The 22,912-nt window shown below is 38.6% G+C and overlaps 1 protein-coding gene across 8 annotated transcripts in view; it reads right to left on the reverse strand.

Annotated features, from left to right (window-relative positions):
• The window catches only part of PTPRD (protein tyrosine phosphatase receptor type D), a 220,386-nt gene that overhangs the window by 164,832 nt on the left and 32,642 nt on the right, over nt 1-22,912 (reverse strand). For all 8 annotated transcript variants that reach the window (XM_036737982.1, XM_036737977.1, XM_036737980.1 and 5 more), the window contains 4 exons: nt 10,430-11,017; nt 9,893-9,990; nt 8,407-8,666; nt 83-173 (listed from right to left, as the gene is read on the reverse strand). In XM_036737982.1, coding sequence (XP_036593877.1) covers nt 83-173; nt 8,407-8,666; nt 9,893-9,990; nt 10,430-11,017 — 1,037 coding nt within the window. The remainder of the gene's footprint in view (nt 1-82; nt 174-8,406; nt 8,667-9,892; nt 9,991-10,429; nt 11,018-22,912) is intronic.

Genomic DNA, 22,912 nt, shown 5'->3' on the forward strand with positions numbered 1-22,912 from the left:
TGGCCTAGAGACCATTATGGTGTCATCACTATTTAATTAATTAAAAAGCCAATGTAATGAAATAAACAAAAGAGACATTCACCTCATCTAATTCCATTTCATCTGGACTTTCCCATGGCTTGATAAATTTTCCACGTGACTTCTTCAAAGGCACAATTACTATGTAGTAACCCCTAAAAAGAAATAGTTACAGATAAAATGGTTAAAATAAATTCAAGTAGTGAAGTGTGTATATTGACTTAAAACTATCTTTTCTACAATGACTGAGATTAAAGGCAAATTAAATGGAAGGCACATCCTCCTCTCCAAGTATTCGTAAGCAATTGCTTATTTTTTTCACTTTTTCAAACAGAAGACATAGGCATTTCATTGCAACTTTGATGATGAAATATTGTAATATCTCCAGAAGGCAACTCCACAATACAGATTACCAACTCAGTCCCTCTGTAGCACATTTTATTGGAGAATCACCCAAGGCATTTAGAGGTTAAATAACTCTTCATAGTCACACAACTGGGATGTTTCAGAAGCAACCCAACCCAGGTCTCTCTGTTTCCTTGGATAGAAGGAGGTCTTCCAATTTCCAGGGTTAAACATTCTGTTCATCATATCACACCTTCCCCATTTGATACATGGCATTTTTACAAAGGAGAATAAGCATACTACAATTGTACACTGGCCTTATAAGCATAACTAAAATTATATTTAAACAGGTGGGATTTCTATAATATGGAACCACTTTTTTTAATCTCTCCTGTAAAGTGTTCATTTGTTAAGGAAGGGCAATTTCTACTAAATTCTACTCTGATATTCCATTATGAAGTATAATTGACTGTGGTGACTCACATGCTCTGAAAATAGACCACATGCTCTGGTGGGTCTTCTTTCAGCCAGGAAGGCTTCAAGTATGGGGCCAGAGGTGGACTTTGTATCTGGTCACAAGATCAGCCTAACTATATTCTGAGAGGCTCATTACCAGATAAGCCATCAGGAGATGAAATATTTTATCCACAGCAACTCACAAAGACCCTCTATTAAGATACAGAGGGGCTGGGATCTGTATCAGGGAATAACAAACCTCAGGTGATAAGGCCACACTAACGAAACTAGGGATCATGATACTTACAGAATGGTAGAGGTTGTGTATGATTCCTTCTTCCATGTCAGTTAATTTTCACACAGAATATAACTGGGAATTATGAGATTTTAATGTGCTAAAATATGTATATTAACTAAGCATGGGGAAGCATGAGGGAGAAACTGTAAATGAGCATGAGTAACAAAGCTGTAAATACACTTGATAAACACTTCTCAGAAGATCACCTCCTTTTTTTGTCAGTATCAAAGAAAATGGGCCTGTGCTAACACGTTTTCAGGCGCCCCACAAGCCATATACAATGCTATGGAATCACATAAAAATCAGTACCAACAGGGCACAAAATCTGATGGGTCCAAACAAGGTGGGAATTACTTTTATTTTCACCCTAATCACTGGAATGCTAGATAATGAGTGATGAATGTTTTCAGCCAAGCAACTCATACTAAAGTATAGAGGGACCATCATTTCTGTCCGTGGAGGCAATAATTGTATAGATAAAAGGAGGAGCTTTTTCCTTGTGCCCAAAGTAATGACACAATAAACTGTTCAATCAGTTAGCCAAACAGTCAGTCAAGTAGTACTTATCAGGCACCTGTCAAAAACTATTTATTATGCACCTACTACATACTCGAAGCTATATTAGATATTAGAGGATATAATAATTTTAGTAAAGGTAAGGTTCCTGCCTTCATGGATCACATAGGCTAAGTAATGTTATATGATAACAAACAAGTCATGATAATACACAAATTTACATGATAAATATATCAGAGAGGTACAATGTGAAATTCTATGTGAGGTCTGAAGGAGTAAGCTGTTAGCAACTGGGGTCACCAGGGAAGGCTTCTTGAAGGAACTAGCTATAATTTGTGTTGGCAGGGGTAAGAGAGGATAGTTAAGGGTTTAACAGACAAGGGATGGGATCACCAATGAGCTCCTATCGTACTGAGCCAGGAAACCCAAATATTACATTAACCTGAGGGACTCAAGCTTCGAGTGACCACTTTTTCTACAGCCTTCTCTGCATCCCCAGCTTTTTCTGTACTATGTTTCTTTGCTCCCTCTCTCTCTCTCTTCCCCTCTTTAATCTATTCTTCTGCAGCAATGCCTAACTATTCCTTTTACTTGTGGCTGGAAAAGGAATGGAACTACCCCCCTCCTATTGCAATTAATCAGCAGTATGGCAGTATATCTATATTGTTGTCCCTTGATTAATCTCCAACGCATTCATCAACGGCAGTCAAAACAATGATCGTTTCAAAGCAGTCCTTTAACACTGAAAGCAACATGGCATTAAATTTATCTGCTACTGCACAGAATTGAAAATTCCTGCATGTGTCTCTGCCTCAACCTACCAATTCTTAATTTTTTATAAGGTTAGAAAGAGCTGAACATTCATTTCCCTGCCTTGTAGATGTGATTTGTACGAACAACTATCTTTACAGTAGGGGTTACTAGGCACAAATCCTACCTCTCACATGACACTGGGCATTGTCACCTGACCTCCAGGAGCCTCAATTCCCTCACTCGTACAACGAAAGAATTGGCTTAGATGGCTCTGAACATCCCTTCCACCTCTAAGTTTCTGATACTGTGGTCCTAACTAAATTGCTCCTATCCTCTTAATAGCTCTTACCCTTTGAAGAGGGTACACGTACGTATTGTCTAAATTCTATTCCAACGCCTGCTTCCTTCTTCACGAGTAAGAATGACTGCTCCAATTCAGATAGGCAGTTCTAATCTGTATCTGGACCAAAGCATCATCACTATTCAGTTGAATGAGTTTAGGGGTGGAATGAGATGATCTCCAATAGAGGAAAATAAGTCTCTAGTCCTCCCACTATCTGCACTCCAAAATCAGGCAGGATCCACAAAATGAGTTAATAACTGAGTGACTAATGTTTATCTGCATTTCATGATGAACTATATTGCCCCTACCTATATTTCACAGTGAATACTTAAGTCAATAAACGATCTTAATCTAATGAACGACCCATGTAAAACCTTTCCCTATTGGATGCACCTTCATGTGTGAAGTTCACAGAAACTTTCTATTTCTCCATTTAACCCAAATAATCTAAACACTTTATAATCTGTTACTTGGATCACAAGTCATGGGGGCAGTGGTCTTTGTTCTGTTATTTTGTCCTGAGCTGATATTATCGGTGCACAATAAATCAACCTCAGCTGCTTACTAGGAAAGAATCCTCAACAATACAGACTTATACAGTGAAGGTGGAGATGGAAATAGAGTCAAATGAAAAGCATAGTTAAGGGTTTTCATGAATTTTTCTATAGGATATTACCGGTTTTCAGGTCATGAAGTGAAATGACTGATTTTCAGTGAATAATTAAGACTTTTTGCTCCTCCCCACCCCCACCACATATCCTGGCACATCCATCTTCTTCTTTCGCCTTTTGACTTATCAAAATCCTATTTATTCGTCAAGAACTAGGGAAAAATAACATCTTCCATCAAGCTTTCTCTCATTGCCCAATGATCTCTCCCTGCTCTCAACTTCTGCTTTCATCAGCCCCTGTGATTTGTCATCTCTAGCCAGATGATTTCCAGATTTATAAATCTAGCCACAGCCTCTCTCTTGAGCTCCAGTCTTCCATCACCAATTGCCTGTTAAGTGTATCAAACTGGACGTCCCATAGTTATCATGAACAAAACACATTTAAAACAGAATTCATTATCATCTCCTCCAAACCCACATCTCTTCCAAAATTCCCTATTTCTATTGAGGACACCATTATTATCCTGGTAATCACCCAATTTTAAAACCACATTGTCATTTTCAACGCCTTATTCTGCTTCACTTCACATATACAGTGAGATGCCAAATCTTGTAGATTATATCTCCATAATATCCCTCACATCTGTTCCTTACTCTCTACTCGTATAGCCAACCACTTGGTTTAAGCCCTCATCACACCTTGCTTGGACAATTGCAAGAGCTAACAAGGGATAAAGCCTTCCTCCCTTAAGTCTCTCCCATCTCTATTCTATCATTCACACGGATGCCAAATAGATGCTTCTAAAGTACAGATCTGACCATGGCAATCCCTGCTTAATAAATCCTAGTATCATCCAGTCACCTCCAAGATAAAAAACAAACTCCTCTGTCTAGCACTTAATGTCCTTCAGAACAAGATTCTATTTTTAGTCAGTCAGCTAATAAACATTTATTAAACATCTACTATTTGCCAGGCACTGTGCTAAGTTTTAGGGATACAAAAGGGGGGGCAGTTAGGTGGTATAGTGAGTAGAGCACCAGCCCTGGAGTCAGGAGGACCTGAGTTTAAATCTAGACTCAGACACTTGATACACTTACAAGACGTGTGATCTTGGGCAAGTCACTTAAACCCAATTGCCTTGCCTTCCCCCCTCCAAAAAAAAAGAGGTAAAAGACACAGTCCCTACTATCAAGGAGCTCACAATCTGTCATTACTATGCTTTACTTACCTTCCCATCCTTTATCGCCCAGACAAACTGGCATCCTTGCTGGTTCTCACACTGGACAATACATATTCGATTTTTCTGCCTTTGCATAGGATGACCTCCCTTCCACCATGTCTAGAATACACTCCCTCCTCCACCCCTCTTCTTAGCATTCCTACTTTCCTTCATAGCTTGGCTGGTCTTCCCTATTTCCTCTAGTTATTAGGGCCTCCTTTCCTCTCCCAATCCAATTCCCTTGTAGGTATTTTGCATAAAATTATAAATGTACCTGTGGGCTTCCATAGTACAATGTAAACTCCTTGAAATCTTATTTACACTGTTTAATTCCTATCTTTGTATTGATAGGAACTAGTCTAGGGTCGGGCAGGTACTTAATATTTGATTTTTTTTTATTTTTATGGTACTTAATATACACTGCTCTATATCATAACTGTATGCATTGAAGTCTTAGCCATTGTGAGATTATAAGCACCTGGGGACTCACAGATTTTTTTTTTTAGTTCACCAAAGTTCCTCCTGCAGTGTTTTGCACACTAGTGTATGAAAAATAATGTAGCACGGGGACAAGGAGTCTGAAGACATGTGTCCGACTCCCAGATGCTCACTAGCCATGTGACTTTGACAAGTCATTACATCACTGAAAGCCCGAGTTTCCTCTGCTGTGAAATGCCGCTAAGAGTAACTTCCCTGCTAATCTCACAGGATCAAATGTACACGCCAAATGACACAATGCATGGGAAAATATTTTGAAAATTGGCAAATGGTGTCCTACTACTGGAAATTGTTAAATGCTATCTATCCTATTATTTGAAAATTATTAAATGTTGTCCTAAATGTGCAGTATTTTTACTAACAAACATTAGGCAAATGAGCAAATTAATTTTTACCAAACTTCCCACAGGAGTCCACAAGAACCAATTCTATCATGTTATACTTCTAAGCATTCCAGTTCTCATAAGCAAAAAAGAAGAAAGCCGGAAAACTAAGATAATGGCGAATGTGCCATTTCTCCAAAGTACTGCTTCCTGCCTTTTAGCTATGTTCTCCCTGAATGAAAAATGGGTCATTTATGGATTATGTTTCTTTTACATGGTATCTAGCAGAGTTTCTTCTGCAAATATAGTGCCCATTTCTCACTGTCTTACAAGCTCACATAATTTGCATCTTAACCTTCCCCAAGCCCTGCCCCCATTATGTGCCTCTGAACAATGCCTGTGCTCCAAGGCCATCAAACTATTACTTGGAATGCTCTGGGCTGGACGAATGCCTGCTTTAGCATCACCAGAGTGAGCGTTTGCTATAACAAACATATAATCTGTGAAGACAGTGGGGAAAGTCAGTGTTTTAGCCATAGAACCACTCATTAAAATAGTACTATGAACCAAATGAGAAAAAACTGGCATCTTTTGGGAGCAACAGGGCCTTCTTGCCCTTCCTGCACTGATTCCAATATTAATGCTGCCCAAGGTAATCTTTTCTTGTTCCCCTGGTGATAAGCATGAACAGCACACTAATTAGAGGGGGTTTAAGGGAGTTTAGGGAAGGGGAGATTCAGGGTCAGAACAAGCCCTACACTCATATATTTGGAAAGAAAATCTTTTATGGGGTGTCCAAGACCACCCATTGGACCTGGCATGGGTTTTATCTATGAGTTTGGAAGTAAGAGAAGAGACATTTGTGCAGGTAGACAAAGCAGCTTTCAATCACCCAAACTGCATTTTTCTCACACAAAAATTACAGGCAGGCTGCCAGAAAGCTCTCACCTAAATAAGAGCTGGCTCAGGGCCATAACTTTAGCACTAGTTTTGCTGAAAGTGTGAATAGTTCTATATATCTCCAATGAAATATCTGCTTTCTTTCCATGATCAGATACTGAATAATGAAGGAGGGAAGATGTTACCCTTCCTAAATATGGGAAAGGTTTCCTGTCATTTTCGCCTCCTATCAGTGTCAAAGGAAAGGTTACCTGCAGTGATAAGAATAGCCAAGAGGTAGAAACTACTTTACGGTTTGCAAAGTCCTTTACAGATGTTAAGTCTTTTGATGTAAGCTGCTTCCAGTCATCATCCCCTAACAAATTAGCTAAGGTCATCAGACATAGGCAGGTCTCTTCTTTCTTATCCTTTAGTTCTAATATTGTTTCCTCCTCTGATCCTTTTCTAGTCTTCTTTTATATACTCTGTCCCTTCCCTAGGCAAGGTGGTAATAGTTTCTGGAGCTGGTCAACACGGTTCGAAAAAAGAGTGCTTTCCTTTCCCTCTTATCCTGTCTTCTGCCATAGCTATTTTAAGGCTAGAGACAGAGAAGAAGGGAAGAGCAGGTCATTTTCTTTCCTCTCTTTCCCTAATATTCTTTTTTGCTGCTCCTTCCCTCCCCTCTCTCCAGTTCCACACAAAACAAACAAGAACCAACAACAAACTGAAGAAAAGGTGAAAAATAAAAGCAAATAGGGAACAAGTGAACAAAAGAGGAATTATGGATTTATTCATTCACCCATTCAGAAGGAGCAGAATGAAATTTAAGCCCACCAGGAAATTGGAATGGTCTTTCCTTCCACTCTGTAAACCTTCCTCAAGCCATGGATCTCTTGCATATTAGATGATTCTTCTTCAGTTTAATCAAATGAATTATTGAGGTTTTCCCCCTTTTTTTCTATGCATGCTACCTATCAAAGTCATCTTTTGAGGAGGGGGGAGAAGGTGTCTTCCCTGTTTTCCAATATTCAGGGAGAGGAATAGAACTAAGCAAAAACTACAATGAAAAATGCTCCACTTCAGAAAAGTCAAATTGTGTTCTTGAGCATATTTAATGTAATACTTATGTGCTTCCTCCCTGGAGTCTGCTTCTAATCAGTCTTACTGCGGTGTGACAGAGACCAAAGGTTCACTTCAGGCTCTGGCAGGAAGGCTCTGACTGCAATTTGGTCCTGGATTGGCCCCCATTTTTACTATTCATCATAATGTGCCCTTTATGTTTAAATGCAGTAAAAAAAATTGGTGTCATGTTGAAGTTTTCAAGTGCCAGAAAAGGCAAGGAGATAATAAAAATTGTTGGCCATAACAAAATTATCAATAGTTTAATATTTTGGTGAATCCATTTTTTTAAGGGTAGTACGATGGCACAGTGGATAGGTTTGTAATCTGGAGGACTTGTCTTTCTGAGTTCAAATCTGGCCTCAGACACTTACTAGCTGCGTGACACTGGGTAAGTCACTTAATCTTGTTTGCCTCAGTTTCCTTATCTATAAAATGAGTGGAAGACAGAAATGGAAACCACTCCAGTATCTTTGTGAAGAAAAACAAAGGGGGAGGGGGAGGGTTACAAAGAATAAGGCACAACTGAAAAAAAAACAACTGGAAAACACACACACACACACACACATAAAGATCTACAATTCAATACAACTGGTAAGCCTGGATTTAAATTTATCAAAGATTTTACCTTATATACAATTTTAAAAAATTTCTCAGTAAGAGTTTTCTTGTACTGGGTCTAAAATGAACAAATCAAATATATTCCTACATTCTGTATGTGATTCAGTAACTGTCAAAATCACCATTTCTTTTTGTTTAAGGAAACTGGCTTTCCATGGGGGCTCACAGATTTATCTGGGCTGTAAGATTTGGCCTAAATACATGTGGAAATGACAATAAGAATAAAAATTCCATTATTTTCCTCTTACTATGATACCTCATTATTATTACATATTGATTTCAAGACGCCTTCTGTCAATAGGCAATCCTCTTGTCAATTGTGAGGCTCTCATTTCTCTCTAATACTGCTTCCCGTTCTCCTCCTTTCCCCCTCTTCCCATTTGACCCTATTCCTTTAACAAACTTACTTTATGTTCTCATTTGCTGGTACTTCTGGCAGTTGCACAGTTATCATCCCATCCAAGTTGGTTTTCCCAATGAAGGCAGGCTTGGTACGCAGGACATCTGGAGCTGTCTTTGCTGTCACCCTATGCTGAAGACCACCAGCACTATTCCCTCGATTTGTCAGGACAAATGAATAGGATTTCTCAGGCTTTAGGTTGACAATTAGTTTCTGTGTGGCCCGGCCATCTACTTCAACTACCATTTTCCCATCATCATAAAGGATCTAAACAGAAACATCCATTCAACAATGTTTGATTAACAGAGACACAAAGTGGGCTCTCTATAATGATATGTTCTTGTCTATCTACGGGAATAAATTTCATAAAGGCCAAAAATATATTTTATCTCAACTTCGAATCTCCTCTTAAAACTAGCAAAGTGCTTCCATAAAGCAGGAGTTTGCTGAATGGAATTGGTGATAATATAAATCAACCCTACAGGATTGTAAGAGCATTCTAAGCTCTGTAGAATTCAGAACAATATGGGGTCCATTATCTTTTTTAAGGTTCTTTCTCTTTCTGTATAACTTTTTTCCCTAAAGACAGAAACATATGATAGAGTGAATATGGAGATTTTTTTGTTAAGTTGTTAATGGAATAGACATGTACTTGAGATTTTCAATGTATTATCCACACTAAGATTTTTCTAAAAGTTTCCATTCTTTTTCATCTTAAAGACTTAAAAAAAACTCCCTAGGGTATAGTGAAAAGCAGATATGAATTTGAATCTGGGCTCCATCATTTTCTCCCTGTCTAGAGATATGTCACTTAGATTTTCTAGGCTTCAATTTACCAATCTGTAATGCAAGAGGTGTATAGTAGATGCTTTCTAGGGCCCTTTTTAGCTCAAAATCTTGTGATGTTAAAAATTACAGAAGCATAGACAGTGAGAGCTTCAAGAGACCATTGGGGTTCCTAGACCCTGTGTCACACAACAGTTCTTTTTGCTAAACTTTACCAGTGGGAGTCAAGAAGAAATTGAAGAAATATAGAGGAAAATCTGGCAAAATAGTGAATTCAACTTCTCTATCCCAAGCTAAATACATTACAGATAGGTAGAAGGCAAGGAAAAATATTTCTCTGAAGAAAGGGTCAAAGGTTCTGATTTAGGTTAGGAAAGTTCGTCCCTGAAGATTAATTTGTTTTTCACTCCCTGTTGTGGTTAGAACCTAATAGCCCGAAGTAATAAGTAACTGCTGAGTTTATATCTCGCCCTCTATGTAATGCATGTCCTTCTGATTTGGAATGCTGCCCTCCTAAACTTACATCTCCGGTGTAAGTCCATAATGACAAAAGGCAAACACCAAGACCATGTTCAGTACCACTGGTTCCCATGTCACTTAAATACAGCAGGAGCAAAAGATCCCCCGCGCTCAGCAAATCACTGAACTGGATGATCTATCACCCCCAATTTCATCTATGATGGTTTACAAATGAGAAAACAACTTACTTTGAAAGGCATAGCAGAATTATAATTCTCTGGAATCTCCCAAGACAGCAATACTGACGTCTTCATTACTGCTTTGACATGAAAATTTTTTGCAAACACTGCTGGAAAAGGAAAAACAATGTATTCAAACTATTTCTAAAAACTCACTACCTATCCCTTTTCCACCACTAACCGAAGAGAGCAAACTACTCGCTTCCTACTTGATCCATGTGAGAAGTGTCGGTGTCCTACCTTCTTAAGGCATTCACTTTAATACCCCATTCTTACAAAGGTAGTTCCTTTCACACCAATTCATTTAACTATGTTGTGCTTTCCTTACCTGAAGATAATGTGCGGCTGTCAGCCAGACTTGCTTGGCATGGAATAACTGAAATCTACAGCATCCGAAACATATTAAGATTTACATACGTTACCTTGTGTTCTTGTTGAACCTATTGATATGAATGGGCCGATCAGTTTTATTTACAGCTTCAAAACACTGATATCCCAAGACCGACATTCCTTTCAAGGAGGAGGCCATAAGCAGACAAATCCTACCTTGATCCACAGGCAGTGTCCTGAACTGGACACTCGGACTATACGGACCGGGCCCTTTGCTTGTGTGAGCACGTACTTTTACATCATATGTGGTATCTGGTTTTAGGCCAGTAAGTGTCATAGTGGTGTCAGCGGGAACAATGAGCTGCTCCACCGGGTGGTGGGGGATGTTGATATCCCTGTATAGAAGGGTGTATTTGGTGATAACGCCATTTCTCTCTGCTAAGACGGGTGGCTGCCAGGATAACTGGACTGATGTAGAGGTGGTGCCTTCTGAGTGGAGGTTCTGGGGGAATCCATTGGGTACTTCTTCAGGAACAGAAATCTCCTTGACCATCTCCTCCCCGAAGCCCACTTTGTTTTTAGCGGAAAGCCTAAAGATGTAAGATGCTCCTTTATGGATATCCATAGCAGTAAAGTGGTCTTCTTTCTCTGAGAATTCAAGGGTCGTGAGCAGCTCCATGTCCTTTCGGCCAAATTTTAGACGATAGCCCTGAAGGGGGCCAAATGTGTCAACAGGAGGATGCCACTGGATGAGTGCAGTGTTCATCTGAGTGTGACTAATCACCAGCCGGGGTTTCCCTGGAACTGTAGCACAACATAATTCCATCATGCGGGTTATGAAAATCAAAACATACATTCTAACATTTGAGTTATTTTCCCCCAGAGAAGCTATATTACCTAAGCCCATGCCTCCAAGAACTAGAAAGTCCTCTCAAAATCATCTACTCCAATACTTTCCTTTTATAGACAAGGAAACCTGGCATTCAGAAAGGAGGATTTCCCCAATGCTGCACCAGCGGTAAGAAACTGAGCTAGCGAGGAACTGAATGTGGGTCTTCTAATTCTAAACCCCATTCTCTTTTCACTCTGCTGTCTAACATGACAATTCAGTTTGAGCAGTTTTATTTTGGTGTTAACCACTTTCACATTCTAGAAAAAAAAATACTGCAATGTATAGAAGTCTGAAGGAATGAATCCAATTCAACATTCTTACCAGACAGATGAGGAATAGAATCTGAGAAATGGAAGGGCCCTTCAAAGTCATCTGTTCTAACCTTGACCTTAATAGGAATCTCTCCTGCATTTTTCCTGAGAAAATGGTCATTCACCTTCAATTTGAATGCCTCTTGAAAGGTCTACTTTTAAGACCCCTTTGAAGCAAACAGGTTATGGCATGATAACCAACATGACATTCTGCAGAATGAGTTCTATCAAGCCAGTCTAGTTTTCTTGAAGAGAAAGACCAGTAGATCAGGGGGAAGTAACAAACAATTCCTGTTTTGATGTTAGCAAAGCTTTTGATTCTGCCCTTTATGATGTAATCATCAAAAGTTCAATACTTCAGAGACCTGTAATTTCATTGGTGAGGATGAAGCTGCCAAGGCAGATCTAAAAAAAATCATCACCAACCTCTGAGTGATGATCCTCTTCAAAATTAAACAGGCAATTAGCTTGAGGTAAGTCAGTTTCAGAATATGGCACAATTATTCTCAATAGCAATCCAACTATCAAGGATATTATTTCAGTTTTCCTATAAAATCCAGTAATGTAAAAGACTTCTTGAAAATGATCTTACTCAAATTATAATATTAAAATTATCTCTTGTAAGAGATCCATTTGAAAAAAGCAGTGGGTTTGGAATTGGGGGAATCTTGCCTCAGGTCCTTAATTATCTGTGAAATTTGTGGCCCTTCTCTGGGATTTGTCCTCTATGAAATGAGGGTATTAAACTGGATGGTTTTGAAGGTTCCTTCCAGCTCCAACCACTGAAACATCATTTTTCCTACATATCGCTAACTAGAGTTATTAGTTCTCAACTAGTGAGGAACAACGTAGATTTCACTAAATTTGTCAAGCCATATTCTCTTTTTAGGCATTTTGACCTACAGGCTCCAAGGACCACACCAATGTATTAGCATTTCATTCCTAGGAAGTGGTAGGGAGTCTTGTACCCTATGGATTTCACATGCAAGCACCACATGGGTCAAGAAGATCTGTCTGCAAAGGAAGAGAGTAAGTGGGCATACAGATGTCTGTATGTTCCTCCAGCACCAGAGTATAATGGGAAGCAAGACACCAAAGTCCTTTTCTTTGTGCTGCCATAAACTACAAGAAAGGTTGATCTTATGGGAGGTTAAAAAAATTGCCCATAGTCACACAGATAGTAAACAGCAAGGGGAAGAGAAAGTAGCATTTTCCCCTTCCATATACAAAAAAGGTGGTTTATGGTTCTACAAAATGGGGTAGACAAGACAATTGAGGTGAGAAAGAAATTATGCAAAGGAGAAAATGAATTATATGAAACAATGGGGGTAACCATTAAAGCTAGCAAAAGAGGAACATTACGTGATTGTGCTCTGCCATTCCAGATAATCAAATTGAAACCTTACATGATCTTGGAGCCAGATAATCTGACACTGAATTCTAGGTCTAACACTTATAAGCTGTACAACCATGAAGAAGTCATATTGGTTCAATTAACCTCAGTTTCCATGTCTCTAAAATGGGGCAAGGAGACTTTTTAATATAGGCTTCTTGGCGTTTTCAGAAAGAAAGTCTGCATAAACACAGACCTTAAACAACTTACATCAACCTTACTGAAAAGCTAGAGAATGCAATAATGAGGCAGGTTGTTCCGATTTCTTTCAATTTTAGAATGGCAATCAAGAAACATTTCACCATTTGATTATTATAGGTAATAATTCCAACATAAATTACCATGAAATAGATATGGTTTAAAAGTTATTCATTTCCATTAAAAAATTAAATTGTTAAACAACTGCCTTCAAAAGCCTTTTCTGCATCATTTGAATGGCATATGGAATGGGTACGAGTAGTCTCTCAGCATTAGGTAAATGTCAAATAAAGAATTCAACTGTTCATCTTAGGATAGTTTTTCTTGCACTATTCAGCAGAGATGTAAAAAATATGGTTCATGGGCTGTCAGCCATATTCTTAGTGCTGCTGAACCATCTAAAATGTATTTGGGAATAAATTAAATAAATAAAAGTTTAAAATATAACGAAATATAGGTAATGATAATATATGATTTTCTAAGTCAACATATGCCTTTCAAAGATCCTCATGTCTAGTTTATTAGTACTGGTCATTGGATTCAGATGGCTCTGGAGGAGAAAGTGAGGCTGCTTGCACAGCCCTCCCTTACTCAAATCAAAGTCAACTGCAAGTCATGTCATCATTTTTCTGATGCCGTGGTCTTCTTCGAAAATGAAGGACAAACACAACCTGTGAGTAGACCGAGCTTCCTGAATGGGGACCCAGGTAGTTAGGTAACTCAGCTCGTCCTCTCCCTCTCCTCCTTTCCAAAGGAAGGTAAATTTAAAACCTTAAACCCAGTTCACCCTGAGGCTCTTGGATTGCACCAAAATAGGTTCCTGCCCAATCTCCACTTAATGGCTATATTTTGAGCTCTCCTGTCTTAGAGTGAATGTCAATGGTAACTGTTTCTCTTTGGAACAGCAGCCCTGAGGGTCTTCCCCTCTCAGTTTGATTTTTTTTCTAATTAAAGGGGCCATCCCCATGACTCACTTCTTAAAGAGGCCTACTCAGTGAATGGGCATTACTTCACTCTAAGTGAGTGCATGAAAAGTCCTGAACCTAAAATGGCCAGGGTGTCCCACTGCATTCTGGGTCATCTCCAGTCATCCCAATGAATATCTGTTCACTGGATCCAGATAGCTCTGGAGGAGAAAGTGAGGCTGGTGACCTTACACAGCTCTCCTTCACTCAAATCAAAGTCTACTGCCAGTCATTTCATCATTTCCCTGATGTCATGGTCCTCTTCGAAAATGAAGGACAAACACAACACCGACATAATACAGGGTCACAGACTTGGAGCTGAAAGGGATTCTAGAAATCTCCTTTCATAGGTAAGAATACAAAGGTCCAGAAAGTTTTAAGTGATTTTGCTCAAGGTCAGACAGGTATTAAGTAGCAGAGGCTGGGGTTCGAGCCCTGGTTACCTAACTCCAATTAGTGGCAGGCTTCCCACTATAACATACTGAACTGAATCCAATCAAAGTATAAGCAAGAGGAGAGAAAAACAACTCCTCACAGATTTCAAGGAGAAAACTTCTGCAAGTTGTCACCAAGTTATTTACATGATATATTGCTTTTATGCATATGATAGCTCTCACACTTAAGACCATTTTAATTTTTAAAAAAATGATTGGTAGCCCCTACAAAGAAGGTAAGAATTACCACCAGTTTTCTAGGAGTAGAGAAAGGGCTCAATGTCTTTCTACGAACTAGCATGTAAAAATAAAGTCAGTCACTAGATACCCAAGAATTTTACTGTCTGTGTAACTACAAAGATCTCAGTTGAGTTATGTCGTGGGATAAGAATTACCTCTTAGATACAGTACACTGTTTACCCCCAGATAAGTAAAGCCAATGAGCAGTAGCTAAATGGTGCAATGTAGAGAGCATTGGGCTTGGAATCAGAAAGGCTCATTTTTCTGGAGTTCAAATCTGGCCTCACACTCTTATTAATTGTGTGACATTGGGTAAGTCACTTAACCTTGTGTTTACCTCAGTTCCTGTTCTATAAAATGAACTGGAGAAGAAAATAGCAAACTACTCTAGTATTTCTGCCAAGAAAACCCCCAAAAGGGTCATGAAGAGTCAGACACAACTGAACAAAAACAACAATGGAAAAACCAATGAAGAGACAGTAATCAAGTTGTTTTTCTTTTTTTTTTTTTAACATTTCAGGGCCTCAGTTTCCCTATCTGTAAAATTAAGGATATTATATGATTTCTAATGTTTGACTCCTATTCATTATATTATAATAGCATATCAGTAATCTGGCTGCAGCCTAGCCCTGCAGCTGAATTTCCCACTATTCCTCTTCATGCATTCAACTTTCTAAGTGCCATGGAGCAAATAAACTGTTACCTGACCTCACCCTGTACTCTCCTGACTATGTATCCATGCAGGCCATCATGCCTAGAATGCATTCACTTCTTATCTTTATTTGCTGAAACCCTTCTCTTCTTTCAAAATTCAACTCCAACGTTACCTCCTCCTTGAAGCCTTCCCTGTGCACCATCCCTTACCTCCACCCCCAGATAAAAATATTCTGTCTCATTTTAGATTTTTTAGTCAATTTGTTCTTCTGCTCTTTCTGCCTTGTATCACATTTATCTACTTCCTTGAATCACCAACTTCCTCCTCCATTAGATAGCAAAACTCTTGAGAGTAAGTAGTAGGAGTGGGGCTGGGATACTTTTGATCTCTGTATTTGAATCGCATAACATAATGACCACTACCACAAAAATACAATTTTTAGTTCTGAACTGAATGGCTAAAAACAAATAGATAAGAACAAAATAATTAAGCGTAAGCGCAGTCCAAGGCACATTTATCAGAACTCACTACAAACATTAGACAAGACTAATAATACTCTGTATTAAATTTGGAATACTGTCATTAAAATGAATTGCGTACCCAGCATGGTGTCTGGAACCGAGTTGGTGTTTAGTAAATGTTGATTGACTGGATTAAATTTATAACAATAATTTGGTGTGCTAAAACAACAACAGCAACCACCACAGCCACCACCCCCACCTAAATGATCATAAGCTGACAAATCCCAAAGTCAGGTAAGATCACTTGCAGCATGTATATGGTCTCTTAAAAGCCAACTTGCATGCTGGATATGGATTTCATCTCTAGAAGTTAACAGCAACCTGATGCCCATGTCAATGAGAAAAATACTGCTAAGAAGATTAAGAAGGAGATTTTCATGCTAGGCTTTTGATTTTGTTTGTTCTTGGTGTTGGACTTAAGGAGAAATTCTAAAGATTTGCAGAGTCCTTGTTTTGGAGTTAGTGAATGTTTATTCATGCAGAATGCTCATCTACCTCTACACATAAGTTTCTGCATGCTGTTTATATGAAACATATAGAAAGCCAACAGAGTGATAGAGAAGCAGTCTTGGTGTAAGAAAGATCTGGGCTCAACACCTTCCTCTGACACATGCTGCTGGTATGACCCTGGAAAGACTCTTAACCTCTCGGTACCTCCAGGCAACTAGAATAATTTTTGTTGTTGTTGTGTCCTTTCAGTTGTGTCTGACTCCCCCTGGCCCCATTTGGGGTTTTCTTGGCAAAGATATTGGACTGGTTTGCCATTTCCTTCTCCAGATCATTTTACAGATGAGGAAGTAAGGTAAACTCGGTTAGGTGACTTGTCCAGGGTCATACAGCTAGGAAGTATCTGAAGCCCTATTTGAACTTTGATTCTTTTGACTCCTGGACGAGGGTTCTATCCACTACACCACCTAACTGCCTTCAGAATAGTACTAGTTAGCACTTTTTTTTAGCACTTTAAGATTTGCAAAGTGCTTTGCAAATATCTCATTTTGTTTATGTATATGTACACATAATGCATATATTATGCATATAAATATACATCATATGTTGCAAATATATGGCATATCAAAACTGACTTTAAGTAACAGAAAAGGTGCCCATCTGCATTGGGAGAGGGAACTTCCTCACTAGGAATAAAATCATAGATTCACTCCATTTTCATTTTACAAAGAACTATAAGTTTCTAAAATATTTAAATTAAATATCATAGCAATAATTCTAGCATTCCTTATTTTGTTATTGTTGTTGGCTTGATAAAACAAGTTTAATTCAATTCCCTGAGAATCTAAGTAGACAGAAGTTTCAAAGTCTGGCAAGAGTATGCTAGAGCGTTTCAAGGAAAATACTCAGCCATTAATATATGTTGGGCATGGGGGTAGACCAAGTCCATGGGAAATAATATAAGAATTTATCACATGGCTTTGTCCATCTTATAAAGTAATAGTGAACTAGGTTCAGTTTGACATTCTGGATACCTAATGATACCTGGGTTAGTAGTTATTACAGATTCATGGAATTATAGTGGTTCCTGTATTCTCTGAGTGCCTGAGACTTATATTTCTGGCAGTGACAAAAAATTCATTTAGTAGTGGACAGCAATGAATATTAAACTAATTAATCTTATTCCTTTGACAGAAGTATTCACAATGACAAGGTGAATTATCAACTGAGAAGTTCTCCCATAATAAGTAAGGATACACCAGTAATTATTAGAAGCATTTCAATGAAATGCTGCTGAAATGGCTACATTCCTGGCAAATTTAACAGACGAAAACTCATGACAGGCTTCGGTAGAGAAAGAAGTCACATACATGCTACCTAAAATGCTGACACCAGCAGCCAAAGAATAGAAGACTCATCACATGCCCTCACTGTTTAGAAACTTGGGGCATTAGTCACTGTAACAGAAGCTCATCTACATGAATCAGCCAATAATATCTAAACCACAGAAGAAAAACTGTATAACTCAGGTCAATGGTGCATAGAGATGATGGTAACCAAGTATATTATTTCCAGCCAAATGTCACCCAAGGAGAACAATTTAGGTTATCCTCTCTTTGGCCACATTGGCAATTTTGCTTTTATAATGGAAAAAAAATGACTGGACAAGAAATCAGAAGACTTACATTTACGTTCTGGATCTTCAGCTAAGTAAATGTGTCAGTTAAGGAAAATTATGTTCTGTGAGTGCTCTTTACTTTCTTCATCTATGAAGAGGAGTGAAGCAAGATGACAATAAGAAAAATAAAAGCTGGCATCTACAGCACTTTAAGGTTTGGGAAGCACTTTGCAAATCTTATTTTATCCTCAACAACCTAGGGAAGTAGGAGGTGTTATTATTACCTGTATTTTATGAGGAAATTGAGGCAGACTGAAGTTAAGTGACTTGCTCTGAGTCACATGGTTGCTGAGTGTCTGAGGCTGGGTTTGGACTCTAGGCCTAGTGCTCTAACCATCATACCACCGAGCTACAATTGGTGATCTCTATATTCCCTTTCTACACTGGAACCAAATCAAGATGTCTATGAAATTACAGAAATAATCATGATGATGATGGCTCATATTTTACAGAGCATTTAAGGTTTAGAAAATACTTTACACATAGCCTGAACTTTAAAGACTCCCATGGGATCAAGGCTTTTTTGTAAATGTTTGTCCAGGGGCATGACTAATTTATACTGAAATTCTAATGAGGACTGAAAACTAAGTACCCTGGATTGAGATTTCTTTTCTCTTCTCCATGCCCCAGAAGACTGTATAATAATTCTTTAATAAATCAGTATAGTATGATACTAGTTAACTGTTTAGTTAAATTCTGAAAAAGAATTAATCTATGTTTTGCAATTAATGAGCTTCATTCAATGTTGACATTGCTCTTGACTTTGACCTTGGAGTAATAAAACTAATGACATTAATCCACGGAGGTTAAGTGATTTGCCCAAGATCACCCAGCTAGGTCTAGAATTCTTCATGCTGCTTTTGTCCAATTTTGTTAGTGGCTAAACCAATATTAGAACCAGACCCTCATGACTTCTTGCCAAGTGATCATTTCAATCTAATAAATATTTATTAAACACATACTATGTGCAAAGTACCATACCGGGTGCTGGGAATAAAAGGTGAGCTTTTATAGAGACCTTGTTATCATAGAGTTTACAATCCAATCTAGGGGAAAACGATGTACATCGGTCACTGTGAGAGAACGGAGAGTCAAATGAGTACAAACACTGTTATGCAAAGGACAATGAGAAATGTATGTAGAGGGAGAGATCACTTTCAGTACTGGAATGGTGGTCATGGCAGACCTTGCTGAGGCAGTGGCACCTCAATTCGTCCCTGAAGTAAGGGTGAAATTTCAACAGACAGAAGGAGTGGAGAGATTCCATCCCAAGAATGGATAATAGCCTGAGTAAAGAAATGGAGATAGGCAAGAGACCTGGAGGATAAAGAACCATGCCATTGACCTGAAATGTGGAGTAATATTTAGGCACACTTTACAAGTGCTACATGAATGTTTTATTATTATTATCATCATCATCATCAGTGACAACATTGCCATCATCATGTGAAAGAGTATGGAATACGTCTGGAAAGGTAAGTTGGAACCACATTACACAGGCTTTTAAGTGCTACGATCCAGAGATTTCCTACTAATTCTGCAGGAGTGATATACTCAGAAGAGTACATTAAGAAGATTATCTGGGCAGTGGTGCAAAGCTTGCCCATACCCATCATGGCTTCTTTCCCCCACCCAATATGACATTCATCTTCAATTCTAGGGAGATAGTGGTGTTCCAGGTCTTGTCAAACATATTAGAAACAAGGAACCCCAAAGAAGAGTAGAAATAAATCAAGTCATTGAAGATTACATGACAAGAGAGAAAACACAGTCTAATCATGCAGCTAGATTAAGGAATGATGGGCGGATAGACAGAACTCTCCACTGGCACCCACTTGGTGTTACAAGAAAGTGAGCAAGGCATCACACATGCTGAGTGGATATTCTAAAGTAAACTTTCAGAAGGACATGGAAAAAGTGTCACACAGAATAGGAAGCTATGGATGGGTTACAATTTTCATCACTATACATGCATGCAAATGTATATATACATATAGGTGTCACACATATGTGTGTATATCCACATATATATATACACACACACACACACATAGGTCTATATATTCACATTATACCATTCAAAATATATTGATCAAGTGTTTTTAAAACCTCTTCCTAGTTTGTTTTTTCTTCTTTAAAATATTCTTAGTTTATAAGGGATGGCTCTCTAGTAGGGGTTGGAGGAAAGATGCGGGGGAAATTGAGGCAATGTAAAAAAAAAGACATCAAAATTTTATCTAAAAAAGAAAGATACATGTATTGTGATACAGAAAAAAATGCATGCTAGCTGTACTTTCCTGTGTTATTATTGAAGCTTTCTATTTTTTTTTTCCTGGGACGGGAGGGTGGCGAGACCAAAACAATGGGCTGGTAATAAGAGAGAGCTGGTTCTGATCCATTGATTCTCACCCACTAGGCCGGCAGTGTTATATTCTGCCACCACTGCCAGCTGTGCTACTGCCATTCCCCTCCTTAACAGGTGCTTCATTCGCAGCCAAGAACATGGGACAGAGAGTGAATGGGAAACACTAACAGGCACCACTGAAAGGTGTGGGAGGGGTTCCAATGGTGTGACAGCTACAGCAACGGGGCCCAACATCTTTGCAGGTTCACATGGCAGAAGTGAAAAGAGGAAGCAATACATAGCTTTGAGATTTTCTACAAGTTCAAGGTGCTTTAAGCCTTTTTTTTAGCTAAGAAGGCTGGGGAAATTGAGCCAGAAAGGCAGAAAAAATAATAGAAGAAGGTAAGAAAGGGAGAAGGGTAACGTAGAGTTCGATTATTAAAGTTCTTTTCTTTCCTCCAAAAATAGGCCTTATTTCTTTTACTTGGCACACTAGAAGTTGAGCTCTCCCAAATCTGGGCTGTGATACAGCTTCTACCTTCATCCTCATCCTCCTGGTAACTGGTCAATGATAGCAATTGGCATTTGCATCTTGTTTTAAGGTTTTATAAAGCATTTTCCATTTTACCAGGTGAAGGAAATGAGGTTCAAGAGAGGACAAATGACCTGACCACAGTCACACAGTTAGCAAAGTTTCTGAGCAAGAGTGCATGGAAATCTAAGTCATACCTGACTCCATATCTTTCATTGTACAGTGAGGGTAGAATAGAGTTAATCATCATACATTATCAGAGACTTAATCAGCAGGTGAAGTTTTCCTTCACCTTCATTTACTTTACTTCACAAGCTAAATCTACTTCCCAGTTGGGACTGCTGTTTGCACTGTGAATATTCTGACACCAAATATTCCCTTTCACCTTAGAAGTGCAAGGCATATAAATTAGCTTTCTCCTTTTTCATTCCTTGTTTTATGCCCCAGTTGACCTATCACAACCTTTCATTTCCAAAGCCATTTAAGGCTATAACCTACAGTGATGATTCACAAAATACTCATGTCACATAGCTGGACCTTTCAGTTAGATATTAGAGAATTTAGAGGTAGAAAGAAGGTACTAAAGACATGATCCATTCAAACTCTTTCATTTCATAAATGGGGAAACAACTTTATGCCAAAAAAATCTAATGTAGCAGCTGAAATAAAGTGTTGCTACATACAAAGGAAAATTCACATTAATATGGATGATGGGTTGATTTATGTCCCACATATCAGAACAATGAGTGTGGTAATCATGGGAAAGAACCATTGACAAAGGAAGGAAGTATGACGAGACAATCTGATCATGAGAAATCATTCAAAGAGCTGGCTTAAAACTGTATCCTCAGCTACACAAACATTACATAAGTAGGTGAAATTAAAAAAATGCTGTCCTGTTTCAAAATTCCATCAATTTTATAAGGCTCTATTAACATGTATATCATAAATAACTACCCCATAACTAAAAGTTTTGATATTAAAATGAAACCCCTATGAGAAGTACTGAATTTGCCCTATGTGTGATAAATAAGAGCCTTTTTAATTGAAGCTGTTAGAAGTGTAAATATATGTGGTATAAATTCAGTAATTCTTTATAATGCATGTGTTGCTATTATTTAAAATAGTATTTCAGTCTTTTTTCCATTGTGTCCAACTCTTCATCACCTCATTTGGGTTTTTTTCAGCGAAGATACTAGTGGTTTACCATTCTTCTACAGCTCATTTTACATATGAGGAAACTGAGGCAAATAGGGTTAGGTGGCTTGCCCAGGGTCACGTGGCTAGTGTCTTATAATGGCATACTACCCCCTCCCACCCTACTCCCTGCTACAAATCAGATTATCATGTTGTTTCACCAACTGTGAGGGAATACCATGAGTCCATCACTGACTGGCTTAGCAGGGCAGGAAGAAACACTCCAATCCTTGCTTTTGAAGTGGTTCTAATTATAGATTGATTTTTATTCCCCTGGCTTGAGGAGCGGGACCATCTTAAGAAAACAAGAGGGTCTTTACACTTGAGCCACTGTAGATTAAAAGTGGGAAACATTCCTCTTCTGAAATTCTGAATGAATTTCTACCCATTAAAAGATGTTTCAAAGCCCTAAATAAATTGCTATATAATGAATGAATAATGAAACACTGAAGGAGTGACACTGAAACTAGATGATGCAAGGAAATCACTCGGGCTATTTCTCTAATACGTGCTGTCGATGTAGTAAATCCTTTAGCTTTGCCCTACTTACACGAGCCACATTTTATTGATATGGCAGAGCACAACTGTTCCTTTGTACCAAGGTTAGGTCTTAAGTGAATTATTAGGATAAGGTTATAAACTCAGGGAAATGAGGATTTATGCTGGAACTATGGTTGTTACTTTTGCATCTGTGAATTCTATCGTCGGGGGTCAGACCTGGGTCATCTGTTCTTAGCTACTGCCTAGCTCCTCAATCAGCAAGCCAACAAGCATTCATTCAGCACCTACTGTGTGCAGAGCACTCGATTTAGGCACAAAGGGAAGGACATGCCATTATGCATTTCCCTGGGGAAAAATAAAATTGAAGCAGCTTTCTAAGACCTATATAACC

Source organism: Trichosurus vulpecula, chromosome 9, assembly GCF_011100635.1.
Source record: "Trichosurus vulpecula isolate mTriVul1 chromosome 9, mTriVul1.pri, whole genome shotgun sequence".
NCBI classification, from domain to species: Eukaryota; Metazoa; Chordata; class Mammalia; order Diprotodontia; family Phalangeridae; genus Trichosurus; species Trichosurus vulpecula.